Here is an 18017-nt window from a genome sequence, read left to right on the forward strand (position 1 = left end):
GTTTCGGGCATTAATTCAGTTGCTCTCATCGATTCAATTGATACATGTAGGTGCATCAATTCGTTTGATACGCGTGCATCAATAGAATTGTTGAGCTCAATAATGTATTGGCATAATAGCTCGCAAAATGTAATTTAGACCTCTGTAGAAATTATCTGTTGGTTTATTTATTTCAAATGAAATACTCCACAAATATATTTTCTCAGAGGAATTATTGCGCGCTTCAATTCTATTAAAGAGAGCGACACTTCAGATAAGGATATCCTTATTTAAATTATGGATATGTTCATTTGAATTTATCACTAATAACAAAATTTCTCTCCAAAAAGAATAGTTATAATTATTACTTTAATATTGATATCATCAATTCAATAAGGAAAAGAGCTAAAATTTAATTAATGTGCACGTTCATTCGGGATCGAAGATTAATTACTTGAAGATATGTTTAATTGAAATATGGCGCGCATAAATGAATAATATAAATTAATAAATAAATAATAAAATAATAATATAAATGTATTTATAAATTATAAATAAATTAAAGATATCTTCGATTGTTCAAGAAAGTGCAAGGATGTATGACAATCAAACACGAACGAAATTCGTAGATTTATAATTTTCAGACAGAATTTTTTTAACAGGTTTTAATAATATCTCGTCTGGAAACTTCTTGTAATATGCTAGTCATAAAATTCTACCGAAAATTTTGAAGATTATAAACTGCAAATCTGTGTTCATGCCCTTTTAATGGCAGACATGGATGATAAAGAATATCTTATCTGAATATTTAATGAAAAATATTGAATAAAAATGCATTACTATTTACTATATATTGCCTTTTTATTTTTTAGGACAAGAAAGTTGTCAAATTCGCATGTATTTGAGGTCCAGAGGCAGAGGAAGTTCCTCTTTTTTTTAAAGTAAAATCACCATAAAACGTTTGTTTTTAATTTTGTTTTTTTTTTAAATTTTTAATGGGCATTCTACCTCAATAAGTCATGGAAAAATAATTTATGAAAATAAGTCGAACAGCCATTAGGCCTTAAGGTATACATGTATATCCCCCCTCCCCCCCAAGCACATGTGGACAACACTTGCTAAGAGAGTTACTGCAACATATTGCTAATGTTGGCAACAGTGTGTGCTGTCGGTTCATAATGTTATCAAGCCACGATGACCCACTCGAGTGTGAACAGAGTAAGAAAAGAGGACCTTTTTCTATGAGATCATATGTCTACCCTGTTATTTCCCAGCATTATCATCTTCATCAGATTTATGGAGCCACCCTCTCTCTTTTTCTCTCCAAAAATGTAGGTTAAATCCTGCATCTGAAGCAAGTCCAGTAGCATGCATCCTTAGATGTTTCATCCATGCAAGTATGATCAATATAGGGCTTATAGTTAATTGGAAATGAGACTTGATCCAAAACTTGAACCTGCTCCAAAAACAACCTAGACATTCTTAAACTGAAATTGCAACATCTAAAACCTCAGCTGGTACAATGAAACATACTACAAGCATCATCCATGCAGCTCTGATTAATATAGGGAATAGATATATTTAAAAAGAAATTTATTTTAAGAACTTTAAGCTGGGATGCTGACGCCGAGGATATGACATAAGCCCCCCCCCCCCCCAACTTTGTTGAGGTGAGCCAAAAAGTGCACTGCAAAAGATTACAGATTTGCATACAAATAAAATTAAAAAACAGATTTCTCTGACCAAATGGTAATTCTACTGATTAACTCACCTGAGTCGAAGGTTCTTTCTTTTCAAGAACCAATGGCGAGAAAAGATGAAACTTATGTGAAAGCTTCATTATATACTCGACATTCAAATTTTTTTCTTATCATAACCAACGGGGGTAGGGCAGGGCCACAACAGTGGGTCAAAGTTTACCATAGGAATATATAGGAAATATCTTTAAAAATTCTTCTTCTCAAGAACAGCAAAGTCATTATTAGTCATTATCATACAGATGTATCCTCGGGTATTGTAGATTCAAGTTTGTTCAAATCATGACCCACGGGGTTGGGCGCAGACACAACGGGGGGGGGGGGGGCAAAGTTTTACATAGGAATATATAGGTGTAATGGTTAAGAGGCATTTACGTAAAACACATAGAAGACAACAAATAGTGGAATGACCTGACAATCCTTAAAATGGACTAGCCAAAGGGTATAAGGCAAAACTTCAGGAAAGTCAGGCATTCAGAAGCTAGCTGAAGAAGTTGGCTGTTGAATCAGCATTAAGGGTAAGAGCAAAATAAAAGTATAGGAGTTATATGCACCAGTGGCAAGTATTTTAGTGAATTGATGTTTAGTTCCAAATTACCTTACCCAGTCCCCATCTCTATATAAAAGAAAAAAATTAGTACTGTGTGATATACCCTCAGACAGAGCTGTCTTAATAATCATTCCAATCATTAACTCAGACAGAGTAAAAGGAAAACCTATATACCCCTTGTAATAAACTGATCATTCATCTTACATAAAAAATAACTTTAAAAATCTTCTTCTCAAGAACAACTAAGCCATTATTATCATATTTATATAGAAGCAACCTTAGGTATTTCAGAATCAAGTTTGTTGAAATTATGACCCCCAAGGGGTTTTGGGGCACAACAGAGGGTCAAAGCTTTACATAAGAATATATCGGAATAATCTTGAAAAAATCTTCTGCTCAAGAACAGCAAAGCCATGATTAGTGATATTATTATAAAAGCATCAACAGGTAGTGTAGATTCAAATTTGTTCAAATTTAGGGTGGGTAAGGTGGGGCCAGAATGAGCAATATGAGTTTTACATAAGAATACTTAGGGAAAAAAAATCTTTTAAATTCTTCTGTTTAAGAACACCAAAACCATGATTAGTAATATTGATATGGAAGCATCCTGAGTTAGTGTAAATTTAAGTTTTCCATAAGAATAGGAATCATCTTGAAAAATTCTTCTGCTCAAGAACAGCAAAGCCATGATTAGTATTATTGTAATGAAAGTGTCCTCTGGTCGTGTAGATTCAAATTTGTTCAAATTTAGGGTGGGTAGGGTGGGGCCACAATGAGCAAGCAGAGTTTTACACAGAATACATAGGAGGAAAAAATCTATAAAATTCTTCTTGCTAAAGAACAGTAAAGCCATGATTAGTAATATTGTTATGGAAGCATCCTGAGGTAGTGTAAAGTGTTAAGTCCCCCCCCCCCCCCCATAAACTTTTCAATACTGAACTGATTTCTGCTTTTTCCTAGCCAATGTACTCATGTGAGCAATGTGGCCCATGGGCCTCTTGTTTAGTTTTACAACAGTATGAAGATATAAGTGCTTATGACATTTTCCTCCTATACTTTCTATTAGATGAAATAACGTTTAAGTTTTGATAATTTTCTACAGTTTTATTTTTAAAGCATTCACTCCTCATCTACTGTGAATTTATTCTGTTGATAAATAAATATCACAATACAATTTAAATATCCCTTCTTATTAGAAAACAAGGGTCTCTACAGTATACAATGTACATATATAATATAAAAAGAAATATTCAAGCTTATATACTCAGAAGCATTATAACTTTTTAAATATAACATAATGATATAAATATATCATACACCTAAGTTTGTTATAAATGTAAACACCTTTACATGATACACTGTATATACAACACCTAAACATGCTGGTTATAATTAAGGAATAAAAAAAAAACACAATCACTAAAAAGATCAAATCCAAAAATAAAATGCAGAAAGAAGACCAAATGGCACATAGAAGGAATTGTAAGCATATTTGTGGAAAATATATTGTCAAAGAAAAATTATTCAAAATGTATTGTATTGTAAATGGTACAAAAGGTGTACTTAAGGGAAAAGATTTAACATCTATCTATTTACATTCTTATTACTGTTCATACATGTATCATGAAATGTTAGCCTAACAGAAACTACCTGGCTGCTCTAAAAATAATTAATACAGATATTTACATAGAAAAACTGTTATAGGATATTGCATCTTGGCTCTACTAATGGGTTTAAAAAAAGAATACACTAACTCTGTTGTAGCTTACTCTGAAATATATCTTAAAGAAACACACAACATTAATAGACCATGTTTAAGAAAGAACATTTCAAGACCACAAGCAAACACAGGACACAAGTAAAAATAAAAATTACCGATATGAACACCAAAAAGAAATTCACACCACAAATACCAGTACTCTTGACCTTGGCTAACTGAAACTGGTTTAAGGTCATGATCCTCTCTGGGTATAGGGACTTCTTGATCAAATATAAACTTATACAATTCCTGCTTTATGTTTGGGTCCAAACAAGAATTTATTATTTCTAAACCATGAAGCTTTGACTAAACATTTACATCAAGTATAAATCTAAGCATTAAAAATATGACTCAAACACAAAATTTATTTTACACTTCAGAACCCCTCAGCCCCATGATCTTAATCAAGTGTTTCTTTGCAATGTTCTTAACAAATCCTTTTGTCGTGAGCAACATTTATTTCAAATACAACATCTACAATACAAGGTTCACAAAGGTAGCGCAATACCAGGAATTTCACATCTCTGAACCATGTTAAAATGACCTATACTCAGGGATAGAAAACATCTGATCATAATCAATCCATTACATCAATTACACCCTGTTTTGTTCTTTTTTTTCCCTAAGTTACAGCTTGTACACTGAGACAGATGGACAAACACGCTGATACATGTATCTACCCTATGGATATGTCTCCAAATTTTTTTTTTTTTTTGCAAAGGGTATAAATTCACAAACACAGTTTTAGTTTATTCTGAAATTTCTCTTGAAGAAATAGACTACATTAATAGAGCACTTTTAAGAAAGAACATCTCAAGACCACTTAATTTAGAAAAAATATTTATAGCAGCGATTATTTCCTGTTTAGACATAAGTTTCCACTTATCTTAATAACTTATTGGTTATAATTCTTAAGATTAAGAAATTTAGAGAAGACTATGGAGTACCTTCTTAAATCTCAAAAATATTTTCTATAAAAATATCTGCGTAAAACAATGACTGATTGAAATATACGCTTGACCTAGTTTTCAGTTAGGAATGCTGTGTGCCTCTTAAATTTTTCCCCAACTAATATGAAAACCATGCCCAATGCAGCGATTCTTAAAATCTTACAGTTTTTGGGACATGATGAAAAGTAGAGGTTAATGCTTAATAAAAAATTTTCACACAACCTACGAGCTACAGATGATCTTAATCTGTAACAAGAAATATTAGTACATAATCACGACCACTTCCAAATACTAGTTTCAATTGTAGCCCAAAACATTTTTTTCTACATGCAAATCCATATGCTCATAAATCATACACACATTGTACATGAACTGAATTTACCTACTGACTAAAATACAGATAATTTGTGAAGAACCCTACCTAATATGATTAAACTGACATTAAATTTACCTGACTCTAGTATATATATATAAGTGATGAATGAAAAAAAACTCACAATTATTTTTTTAAAAAAATAATAAACACACAACTGAAATTGAAAAAAGAACAAAAATCACTATAACCTTATAGCTAAAGAAAACACTCCTTTGAGTTGAATCAGTTCTAGTTTTGGTCTTTCATATGGCTACATATGGTGTTCAATATACCCTGATTCATAAACCATGATTAGTAGTCACTGGAAGCATTACCAGTGCGGAGTACAAGTCCACTTTTCAAGTGAACCAAAAACTTAAACAAAACATTTGATTGCAGTTACACTAGGTTAGCATCCTTGGCCATTCCATAGAAAACTGTGGATTTGTTTTTCAGGAGATTTTCTGGACTGTCATACTCCTTGACTAGACCCTGGTCCAACACTAGAACCCTGTGAAGAAAATTTATATATCTATCATGTATGTACATACACATGTAACAAAATAAATTCAAGTACTAGTATTCTTCTGCATTAATCCTTCAATTCTGTATTTTTTTAGTTACACAAGTCATACACTCTAATGATATCAACTTAAAAACAAAAGGCCCTTGTGTGATGATAGTCACCCGAGAACTATGCAGCAACTTTTTTCTGACATACTCTCCGGACAAATACCACTTTTATGTCCTATACAAGTCAGTCATGCTTCTCAGTTTCAAACTAATGCCCCACACAACATTTTTAAACTTTCTCATAGTTACCTTAACCTTCATTCAGAGCCATGACCAGACATTATAATGTTGTTTCATTAATTCTTATGAGGATCAAATTTCATGGTTTGTTGATACCTAAATTCACAGACAGCTTATTCTATGATAAGTAAAATTTGCAGTTCATTGGTCATCTAGTTTCATGGTCTGGATCAACCACGATTAAAACAAAATTTGTGTTCAACAAAAAATAAAGAAACCACAGTAGTCAAGAATATCCTTTTTGGCAAAGTAAAAGTTTCTAGTGTATCACACAAAATTATGGCTTGAGAGGAATTTTGTTATGTCCTTAAGCTTGTCAAAATAACTTTGGGTCATAACTGTAACCTTCCCTTCAAAGGCAACATTTCATTATCACTCTAAAAATAAGTCATTTATAAATTGGAAGTTTGTCATAAATTACCAGAAGTCTCTGACAAGACAGTAGCTCTACTGGTATTTACTTTGTGTATCTTAATAAAGTCTACTTGTGTACCAAGTTTTATTGAAATCCAACTGAAACTGTAGAAAGAGTAACATTTTTAAAGAATTTCACAGAAATTCTAATTTTTAGAAACCTTGGCAACATTGTTTGGCCAAAAAAAAAAGGAAAAAAAAATTAATAAAAAGTCTAAATCTGGTGAAGGAGTAGGGTTTTTGGAAAAAAAAAATCACAGAAATTTAATATTTAGAAACAATGGCAACACATTTGTCAGAATCAAGAACCAGCAGAAAAATTTAGTATTATAGTATAGTGTGCTTATGCACTGGATCTTCTTGAAATTGAACTAAAACTGTACAAGGAGTAGAGTTTTGAGAGAATTTCAGAGAAATTCCTAATTTTGATGCCATGGCAACACCATATGATGAAATCAAAAACCAAAAGGCAGAATTACTTACCTTTGTATAGTGTACTTGTGTACAGAGTGTTATGGAAATTTGACCAAAACTGTAGGAGGAGTACATTTTGAACTTGATTTTAATCGACATGAATTTCAAAACTAGTTGGAGGAATCATGCCCAGTATACTTACATATACAAATTTTAAATTTGCTAGATGTCTGGGATTTAATGCATATTCATTATAGTGTATACATACTTGTCATAGTCCATGATGGTGTTGAGCCTGTGGGCAATGGTCAGCACAGTGCTGTCCTTGAACTCTGTCCTGATTGTTTTCTGAATGAGGTCATCTGTTTCCATGTCTACTGCTGCTGTGGCTTCATCAAGAATCAAAATTTTAGTTTTCCTCAGTAATGTTCTGGCTAGGCAGACAAGTTGTCTTTGGCCAACACTGCAGAAGAAAATTAATAAAAAAATGTCTTTGTAAATAAATCAATAAAAGATGCAAAGTACACGTGTACATGCTTACTCCTTGTGGCACAGATTACCATACACTACAGTACAGTATATACTGCACATGTATATCTATACTAACAGGTAATATTATATAAATCATAGTTATAATGGCGCTAGAAATAACCCATCCCAATTTGTTGTTATTAAAACCCAGTATTTAATACTTTTACACTCAAATTTATTTCTTGTGATGAAAGATTCAAATTACCCTTGACTTTTTTCTTTTCTTTTTTTCCTCAAGATAATTTTTCCCTTCTAGAATTAAGTTTTCCATTATCTCTATACTTTACATTCCAAACTGACCTTAAGTTTTGCCCTCCTTCACCACATTCATGCTGCAGTCCTTCTGGAAGGCCTTCTACATAGGATTTCAGGTGAGAGTGTTCCAGCGCATTCCAGATTTCTCTATCTGTGTACGCATCAAAGGGATCAATGTTCATACGTAAGGTTCCCGAAAATAATACTGGATCCTGTGAGAGATTTCCATACATACAGAAATCAAATCTTTCATGAATGACTAGAGAATCAATTACACTGAACTTTATTACCAAATTGTTATCATTTAAAATTGTCTGCTACATCACATAATAGCCTGATTGATTCACGGTATTATTGTGAGAAAAAGATCAAAATGAACAGAAAAATTTATACATATACTAGTATACAGATTATTCAACTTTGCTGCATCCAGTGGGTGTACACAAAAATGCTTCAGACGTACATATTTCCACGTGAGATTAATATATACTATGTACACAGTCACAAATTTTTTGAGGATATTTGTCAGTGTATTTAAAATGCATATAATATATATAATGCTAATTGAAGAAATCTGTGTAATTTTCTACCAACAGACTGAACAGAAATTGTGATTCTGCAGAATTGCAACCCCGTGGAAAAAAGTACATTTACAATAAATGTTACAGCTGCATTACTAATTATCCAGGTCCAATCAAGGGTGTACGGGATTTACCCCAGGTTTTATTCCATACACCCTGAGGCCAAAGGCCAAAGGGTGTATGGAATACAACCCGGGGTAAATTCCCGTACACCCTTGATTGGACCTGGACAACAAATTTATTTCCTATGTACCCAAATAAATTCTTTGTAATCAAGTCCAATCAACTGTGTTTCAAGCTAGCGATAAGATTTACTACGTCCTACAATGCATCGTGACGTCATGTTATTTGCTTTTTATCATAGAGAAACTATGCATTGTGACGTCACGTTTTTTTACCCCCGGCTCAAGTGGGGTGTACAGAAATTTACACCCGACTTTGTAACCAATCAAAGCTCATGTTACAAGCTATATAGGAAATAATATTATTTACACCTATGTAAAGTAAATATTCATTCCAAGAAGGGGAAAAAACATACTTAAAAACGAAACAGGTTTGCAACTACAAATGACATATCATAGGAAAAGATTTCCAAAAAGTCCTTTTGTTTGTCTATTATCATATTATTACTCCCTCACAGAATTACCTGAAAAAAAGTAAAGCTTAAAGGGTTATAGAACTAACTTGAATGAATGTTTTACCTGAGGAAGAATAGTGAGCTTGCTCCTGAGATCATGAAGACCCATGTCAGAAATCCTCTGACCATCTATCACAATTTGACCTCCAGCAGATTCAATCAAGCGGAACAAGGCAACAGTCAGAGAGGATTTACCTGCCCCTGTTCTGCCAACTATGCCAACCTATAAGTAAAACATCCAATTAAAAAACTCAAAGATCAAAATACCAAATTTTGATAGATCAAAAAGTGGCAAAATAGTAACATGTTTACATAACATATATAAATTAATTTTATACAGTATGTACATTATCCGTATCTATACTATTCATTTCATGCTGCATTTCAATTATCCGTATCTATACTATTCATTTCATGCTGCATTTCAATTACGCTAGACACAGATACTTTATAATTGTATTTGATATGTAAAATATCTTACCTTTTGGCCACCCTGCACTTGGAAGGATATTCCTCTGAGAACAAGGTCTAAACCTTCCCTATATCTGGTCTTATAATCATGGAAGATAACCCCGCCATTAGTGGGCCAATCATGGGGAGGTCTTCTGAATGGACGGATCCAATCAGCCTATAGCGTGAAATGAAATTTCTAGGATTTTTTTTCAAATCGAGTACATGCATGAACACATTTTGTTAAAGTTTTTCTTTAAACCATTGTAAAAATATTTATATGAAAGGAAAAAGAATTTATTCATGGGAGATTATACAAACCTCTGTTTCTACTTCTGAGTACTCCTTAAGTCTTTCCACCGAGACAACATTTGTTTCTAGTTCAGCTGTCTGTCGAACCAACATGTTGAGGGCACTTGTCACCTACAAAATATAATTCATTGGTGTTAGATTTATTTTTTACTTTTTTCCCCATTTTCAAGACAGAACATGTATTTGTTTTTCAATAAAGGTGAAGGAGCAGTTCTGGATTAACATATTTTAGGCCCAATCATAGTTCATCAACCCTCTTCTAAGAGAGATAACTCCAACTAGAATAATTGTTTATAATACATTTATTAAATTGTCAAATTAAAGGTCATTTCTGACAAATTTTGCACCACAAGGTATCCTTAAATTGATTGCCATTTTAATTATTTATTAGATTTCTTTTGGAAAATCATAAGCATTAAGGCAAAATTTTATAAGAGCAATCAGTGGAATAATGAACCTCAACAATATAAAAAGATTTCCTTTCCAATCTTTCATAATGATTGCTAATCTATAAGCAGTAAAACTATACCTGCAGAGCATAAGATACAGAGAGACCCACTAAACCTCCACTTAGATTTGGCGTGACAACAGCAAAAATGGCTGCCGCAAACACAATAAGATTACCAGCTAACTCCAGTCTCCAGCCAAGCCATCTATATAATATACAAAAGTACATTTATCTTTTATTCATTTATTTATTTTTTATTTTGCATCAAATTCACAAGCAAATCTAAGATAAATAGATATTCTTAGAGCCATATTTAATACAAGAGGCCAATGCTCACCTGAGTAACTTTGGCCTTGCTGTTTTTCACCTGATTTCCCCCCTTGTGGTACTTACTGTGGCCCTGCCCTACCCCCAGGGGTCATGATTTGAACAATTTAGAATATGCACTACCCTAGGATGCTTCCACTTAAGTTTCAGCTTTTCTGGCCCAGTGGTTCTTGAGAACAAAAATTTTAAGGATTTTTTCTACATATTTCAACGCAAAACTTGGGATTCCCTATTGTGGCCCCGCCCTATCCCCGGGGGTCATGATTTGTATAATTTAGAATCTACACTACCCCAGCATGCTTCCACATAAGTTTCAGCTTTTCTGGCCCAGTGGTTCTTGAGAAGAAGATTTTTTAATGACCCGACCCTAGTTTTGTCTTTTCTTGACTATCTCCCGTTGGAAAGGGGAATTGGCCCTTCATTTTAACAAGTTATACTCCCCTTCACCCAAGTATGCTTTGTACCAAGTTTTAAAATTTGCCCAGTGGTTCTTGAGAAGAAGTTGAAAATGTGAAAAGTTTACAGACGGACGGACAGATGGACGACGGACAACGGGTGATCAGAAAAGCTCACTTGAGTTTTCAGCTCAGGTGAGCTAAAAATGTTTGTTTGCCCTTTCCTGACCAACTAAAATCGGACCGACTCCAAACTTTTTTTGCTTTAGGAAATAATTTTTTTTTATTCATTCTGAAGATTTCTTATCCCATTAAGAACTATCTTAGCTTCATATTCGCAAGTGTTTTTAAGTAAAAAAAAATTTTCCCTACCAATCTACCCAATTTCTTTATCCTTTAATCGGGAGAGGGCAAGCAAACATTGTTTAAAAGAAGGCCTGTTAAAGATTTTTATTAATAAATGTGAATTTTACATTTATTATAAATGTTAAATTCACATGTGGAATGGTATTATCTAGTATATGCAGGTACTCTCATAATGTTGGTATCAATAACTGTCAATTTCATGGGCAGGGTACATTTACCGGTTTGATGACGCCCTGGCAAAGGTATACAGTATGTTTTTATCCACTCTTGAAAGGGACTCGTTTATAAATCTGTCTTCTTCATGGTATGCTCTGATAGAAGAGGCTCCATTTAGAGACTCCCCAAAATGATTGAATATAGGTGAGCGTGTGGTGGACTCTATTCTTTGAAGTTGTCTTGAAGTAGGCACATAAAATCTCTGTGAAATAAATATCATATATCTCATTATTATTCAAAGGTTAACTTAGAAACATGGATATGTTTGTAGTTATACTTGTATTTAATATATGCTTTAATATTAACTCTGCTGTGTCATCAATTTTATGAAAATGAACCGTTTAATACATATAATTCATTTTTCCTTTTTACTGAGTGAAAAATTCCCCAACACCCTTAAAACAATCAAACAGTAGTATTTTGATTGTGTTTTACCATTATGCAGTGAACATTTACATGTACATTTGCTGTAATTAATAGCACAATGTTTACAAGGCAACTTATACATGTACATTACAACACACTTATAATGAAGTGATAGGGATGAACGATTTTGCTTATTATAAACATAATTTATTATATCCATTAACAATATATTTTAAAGCCATGGGGAATGAAAATCACTTTCCTGTAAGTGTCAATTCATTATAAGCTTGTTCGTTATAAGCATGTTTTACCGTAGTAGTTTTGTATTTCTTGTATGATTGAACGTGGAATTTGGTTAAGAATGAGTCAATTAATGTAGTGTAAAACATAATGTCACACAAAGACAATTTTTAATTTCTCCATAAAGAGTAGTTTGCCCCCAAAACCTAGATTAATTTATAGTAACATGCATAACATTTTAAATAAGTTACAAAAATATCTACTACATTACCTGCACCAATACATAAAAAATCAGCACAGGAACAATGATGGTTATAAACAGGGGTGTACTGTAACTGATCACAACAAAAGTACTAATGGTGCCGAAAAACATATTGAGCCACATCCTCAGAACCATAGGAAGGGTTGTATCTGTAGTCTCCACGTCACGAGAGAATCTGTTCACTATACGACCAATGGGGGTAGTGTCAAAGAAACTCATAGGTGCTTTCATGACATTGTCCAACATGGCATTGTGAAGTTTACGAGAAGCATCAGCCATTTTGTACGTTGCCAGGAGAGTGTAAATCATGACCACCAGTCCTAAACATTAGGGAAATTAAAGAATTGCAGTTAAAAAATTAGCAGAAAAAAATTTAATGAAATTCAATAAAATAAATTAAACAAGGTTCCATGCTCATACTGCATCTGGGTTGCATGAGCTAAAAATATAGTAATTGGTTGCCTTTACCACTTTTTCAAGCTGAAATAAAATATTGTTTTCTCTTCTACTTTTTTGTCATTTCAAAAGAATTATTAAAATTATCATGTTCATAATCTTTATTCACTTGCAAAAGGCAAATGCTTCAGCAAAAATTTTAAAAAGCTTCCTTTGCCTATGTACACACCTTGAACAACACCAAAAGCTGCGTAACCCCCAAGATACATGTAATTTCTGTCCTGGTATTCTGTAGTGTTGGCTTGACTAATGTTAGCCAGTTGCTTGTCTGTCGTCCATATAGAGAGCCAAATATTGGCTCCGACACTGGCGCCTTGAAAGACAATGAAGATGGTCAGGATAATCACAGAGGCCGTCAGTCCAATCGCTCTGAAGTACATCATGAATACTTTCCATTTCACCTAAAAAAAATTGAAATAACATACCATAAACATTGTACATGTATGAACAAGTATCTACATTTATTATTTATTTATTGGCTTTAAGTTGGAAATGGGCCAGTTATGCAAAAACTTTAACATGTCACACACATAAAAAAAAAATATAGATCATATGCAGGATAGAATAAATGTCTGGTAGCATGCTCTCAAGATGGATTTTCCAAGCAAGTTTTCATCTACATGTAGGTGTCTTGCAGGTTCACAGGAAGGACCTACACCCACAAGTTAAACTTTCTACTTACACAGAAAGCTCATAAATATGTGCTGCTAATTAACCAGAACTCTCAGTATACATGTTCTAATACATCACTGAACAAATGCATTAACCCAAATACGCTCCCCTTAAATAAAGCACTGCAAAAGAGACAAATCAGTGCATTCTATCAAGATAATAGAAATGGTCAAATCTGCTTTGTAATGGAAATAACTTACTGTGCATTTTTAATGGAAGTAACTTTAATATTCACCTGGGCATTTTTCAGTGGAGGTTATTTATTGTGCTTTTTTCAGTGGAGATTACTTACTGTGCCTTTTTCAGTGGAGATTACTTACTGTGACTTTTCTGATGAAGGCTATTTCATGTGGCTTCTTCAGTGGAGGTTACTTACTGTGCCTTTTTTCAGTGGAGATTACTTACTGTGCCTTTTTTCAGTTGAGGTCACTTACTGTGCCTTTTTTCAGTGGAGGTTACTTACTGTGCCTTTTTTCAGTGGAGGTTACTTGTTGCACCTTTTTTCAGTGGAGGTTACGTACTGTGCCTTTTTTTAGTGGAGGTTACTTACTGTGCTTTTTTTTAGTGGAGGTTACCTACTGTGCCTTTTTTTAGTGGAGGTTACTTACTGTGCCTTTTTTTAGTGGAGGTTACTTACTGTGCCTTTTTTCAGTGGAGATTACTTACTGTGCCTTTTTTCAGTTGAGGTCACTTACTGTGCCTTTTTTCAGTGGAGGTTACTTACTGTGCCTTTTTTCAGTGGAGGTTACTTGTTGCACCTTTTTTCAGTGGAGGTTACGTACTGTGCCTTTTTTCAGTGGAGGTTACTTACTGTGCCTTTTTTTAGTGGAGGTTACTTACTGTGCCTTTTTCTGCCTTTTCCTCCTGTATAAGCTTATCCTTTTCTTTAATTTTAGGAGCATCACCTTTGGTTTTTCCATCTTTCTTATCTTTTAGTTCGGAACCATCAATTGTGGAGATAGATCTTGCTAATGGAGGTTTCTCACTTTTGTCTTTCCTTGAAAAATAACAAAGGCATAAGTTATCATATGCCTTACATTTTAAAAGAATTTTTTTGGAACTGTTTTTATTTGAACATAGTACTTTGTGTACTGCTACCTAAACATAAAGTATCATGCTTTAGTAAAATAATGTAAATGTATACTGAACAATAAATATGAAGAACTATGCAGATTCCATACCTTTTTCTGACTTTTCCATCATCCCCTGATGTAGCCCCAGTGTCCGAGGTGACAGACTCAACTCTCTGTAGAATTTTACTTTTCATCTGTTCAACTGGTAAAAGAAAAAGTATTTTTAAATGATAAAATATCCTGTATGTCATAAAAGAACCACCCCCTGCAGGGGGCAAAGCATGCATCTCATAAAGTTTTCTCAGCTGGACACATCTTCCACTTTCGTTTTGGATATCCCTTGAAATAAGCTGGAAATGAGCTAAAAACTTAACATCTACATCCATAAAGATGAATGAACAGACAGTTGAGAAATGTATACCCTAATACAACTTTGTATTAAGCATTCAGCTGCCCACAAACGATCAATATCTGCTTAAATGATAGTTTACATATGTATATTTACTTTCTTCATCTTCTTCCTCATTATCATTTTCCTGAGTCAGGTAGGTCTTCAAGAACTGAGCAAAGGCTCCATCATGACTCAGCAATTCATCGTAAGTTCCCATCTCTGAGATTCTTCCATCCATCAACACAATGATGGAGTCTACCATAGGCAGCCAGTGGATTCCGTGTGTCACCATAATCCTGGTCTGAAACCAAGGAAATGTTAAAAATAAATCACAAAACCAACCATCATATTATAAACATGTATTCTTCAGCTAACTTTAAACTGCAAATGACTGAAGCTCTGTCACATTTTCTCCTCCATAGACAAATTAACTATTCCTATTGCCTTATTCTTTTAACCCACAAATTGCACATTATGTTAAGAATCTTTACTAGTCTGGTTGCAAATTCTAGGAACAGAGTACTCACTTAATTGAAAACTATAAAAAAGAAAAAAAACAATACAAAACGTTATGCTAAGGCAATTTTTTGATCCATTCATGAATTAGCAATGAGTTTTTATGAAATATTTATTAATAAATAGGTCCAAATAATGGGTATTTATCTGTGGTTATCCAATTTTTGCAGATGGGACAAAATCACAAAAATTGCAATTGCAAAATTTTCTATAGATATTAATTCATGTATAATGTAAATGCAGGTCTTTTTTCTCATACATCATCAGTGGAGTGACATCAAGGAAGTTTTTAGCCTGGTTAAATGTTATCCCTAGTAACTGTATAATTATTTTTTAACAAGAGGCCCAAGGGCCACATCGCTCACCTGAGCACTGTGGCTAGGAAAAAAGGAAAAATCAGTTTAGTATTGAAAAGCTTAAATGCATAAGTGGTCCTTACCTATCCCTAAAAATGAGGGGGGGGGGGGGGGGGGGGGGGGGGCATGATTTGAACAAACTTGAATCTACACTAACTAAGAATGCTTACATAATTTTTTGACTAACTGTGACTTTTTTCTCTACAAGTTTGAACTTTCATTGTGGCCCCACCCTACCCCTGGAGGTCATGATTTGAACAAACTTGAATCTACACTATCTGAGGATGCTTCTGTATAAATATGACAAACCGTGGCTTTGCTGTTCTTGAGAAGATTTTTAAAGATTTTTCCTATGTACACCTATCTTACACTTTGATCGTCCATTGTGGCCCCACCCTACCCCTGGGGGTCATGATTTGAACAAACTTGAATCTACACCACTGGAGGATGCTTCCATATAAATATGACTAATCATAGCTTTGCTGTTCTTGAGAAGAAGATTTTTGAAGATTTTTCCTATATATTCCTATGTAAAACTTTGATCGTCCATTGTGGCCCCACCCTACCCCCAGGGGTCATGATTTGAACAAACTTGAATCTACACCACCTGAGCATGCTTCCACATAAATATGACCAATCATGGCTTTGCTGTTCTTGAGAAGAAGATTTTTGAAGATTTTTCCTATATAGTCCTATGTTAAAATTTCATTGTCCATTGTGGCCCCACCCTACCCCCGGGAGTCATGATATGAACAAACTTGAACCCACACCACCTGAGGATGCTTCCACATAAATATTACCAATCACTGCTTTGCTCTTCTTGAGAAGATTTTTGAAGATTTTTCCTATATACACCTATGAAAAACTTTGATCGTCCATTGTGGCCCCACCCTACCCCCGGGAATCATGATCTGAACAAACTTGAACCCACACCACCTGAGGATCCTTCCACATAAATATTATTAATCACTGCTTTGCTGTTCTTGAGAAAAAGATTTTTGAAGATTCAATTTCCTATATACACCTGTGTAAAACTTTGATCGTCCATTGTGGCCCCACCCTACCCCCGGGGGTCTTGATTTGAACAAACTTGAATCTACACCACCTGAGGATGCTTCCATATAAATATGACCAATCATAGCTTTGCTGTTCTAAAGAAGAAGATTTTTAAAGATTTTTCCTATATATTCCTATGTAAAACTTTGATCATCTATTGAGGCCCCACCCTACCCCCGGGGGTCATGATTTGACCAAATTTGAATCTACACTACCTGACAATAATTCCACATGAGTTTCATCTTTCCTGGCCCATTGGTTCTTGAGAAGAAGATTTTTCAATAATGCCATTAATTTTTTGCTATTTCGTAATTATCTCCCCTTGGAGGAGGGCGTGGCCCTTCATTTGAACAAACTTGAATCCCCTTCACCCAAGGATACTTTGTGCCAAGTTTGATTGAAATTGGCCCAGTAGTTCTGGAGAAGAAGATGAAAATGTGAAAAGTTTACGACAACAACGACGCCGACATACAACAGATAAATTTTGATCAGAAAAGCTCACTTGAGCCTTTGGCTCAGGTGAGCTAAAAATGTTTCTTGGTTATGAAATAAATGATATTGAACACTGACTTAAAGATAGTAGAGCAAGAGAGCTTATTTTTAGTTGTGATTTAACCAGAACACGGTCGACATATCAGTCTTACATTAAAATAACTTAACGTTGCAGTGTCCTACAAAATCCTTAATAACTGGTAGTCAAATCCCGTAAATGAATTTTTTGCGGATTGTTGCATATGCAGAAATTAATTTGCTACCTTTAAGAGGTCAAATAACAAAAAATTCCATCCACAAGAAAAGACTGTATTATTCCAGCCATAATATAATGCTTGTAGATTATTTATTATAATGAAATAAAAGACCATATAAATAAATACCTTGTTGCGTAGCAATCCTTTGTCTCCTACCACTTTTTGGAAGATGTGTTTTCCCACATGAGAATCCACAGCACTCAGTGGGTCATCAAGCATGTAGATATCAGCGTTGTAATAGACAGCTCGGGCCAAACTCACTCTCTGTTTCTGTCCTCCACTTAAGTTTATACCCTGAAGGACAATCAGTTAGCCATCCACAATTAAATTCTTTGTTTCAAATTTTTTGAAACATTAGTTTTCAATAAAAT

General features: G+C 34.1%; 1 protein-coding gene across 2 annotated transcripts in view; it reads right to left on the reverse strand.

The window, feature by feature from the left end:
* Nucleotides 1–3369: 3369 nt before the first annotated feature.
* Nucleotides 3370–18017, reverse strand: part of LOC133192112 (multidrug resistance-associated protein 1-like) — a 34699-nt gene continuing 20051 nt past the window's right edge. For both annotated transcript variants that reach the window (XM_061327979.1, XM_061327978.1), the window contains 14 exons: nt 17773–17940; nt 15084–15270; nt 14687–14780; nt 14346–14502; nt 13003–13234; nt 12387–12697; nt 11512–11711; nt 10287–10410; nt 9767–9868; nt 9477–9623; nt 9060–9218; nt 7823–7989; nt 7260–7454; nt 3370–5861 (listed from right to left, as the gene is read on the reverse strand). In XM_061327979.1, the coding sequence (XP_061183963.1) occupies nt 5750–5861; nt 7260–7454; nt 7823–7989; nt 9060–9218; nt 9477–9623; nt 9767–9868; nt 10287–10410; nt 11512–11711; nt 12387–12697; nt 13003–13234; nt 14346–14502; nt 14687–14780; nt 15084–15270; nt 17773–17940 (2355 nt within the window). In that variant the 3' untranslated portion in view covers nt 3370–5749. The remainder of the gene's footprint in view (nt 5862–7259; nt 7455–7822; nt 7990–9059; nt 9219–9476; nt 9624–9766; nt 9869–10286; nt 10411–11511; nt 11712–12386; nt 12698–13002; nt 13235–14345; nt 14503–14686; nt 14781–15083; nt 15271–17772; nt 17941–18017) is intronic.

This window comes from Saccostrea echinata, unplaced genomic scaffold, assembly GCF_033153115.1.
Source record: "Saccostrea echinata isolate AGI-Se365-2 ecotype Australia unplaced genomic scaffold, CSIRO_AGI_Sech_v1 ptg000025l, whole genome shotgun sequence".
Classification (NCBI taxonomy): domain Eukaryota; kingdom Metazoa; phylum Mollusca; class Bivalvia; order Ostreida; family Ostreidae; genus Saccostrea; species Saccostrea echinata.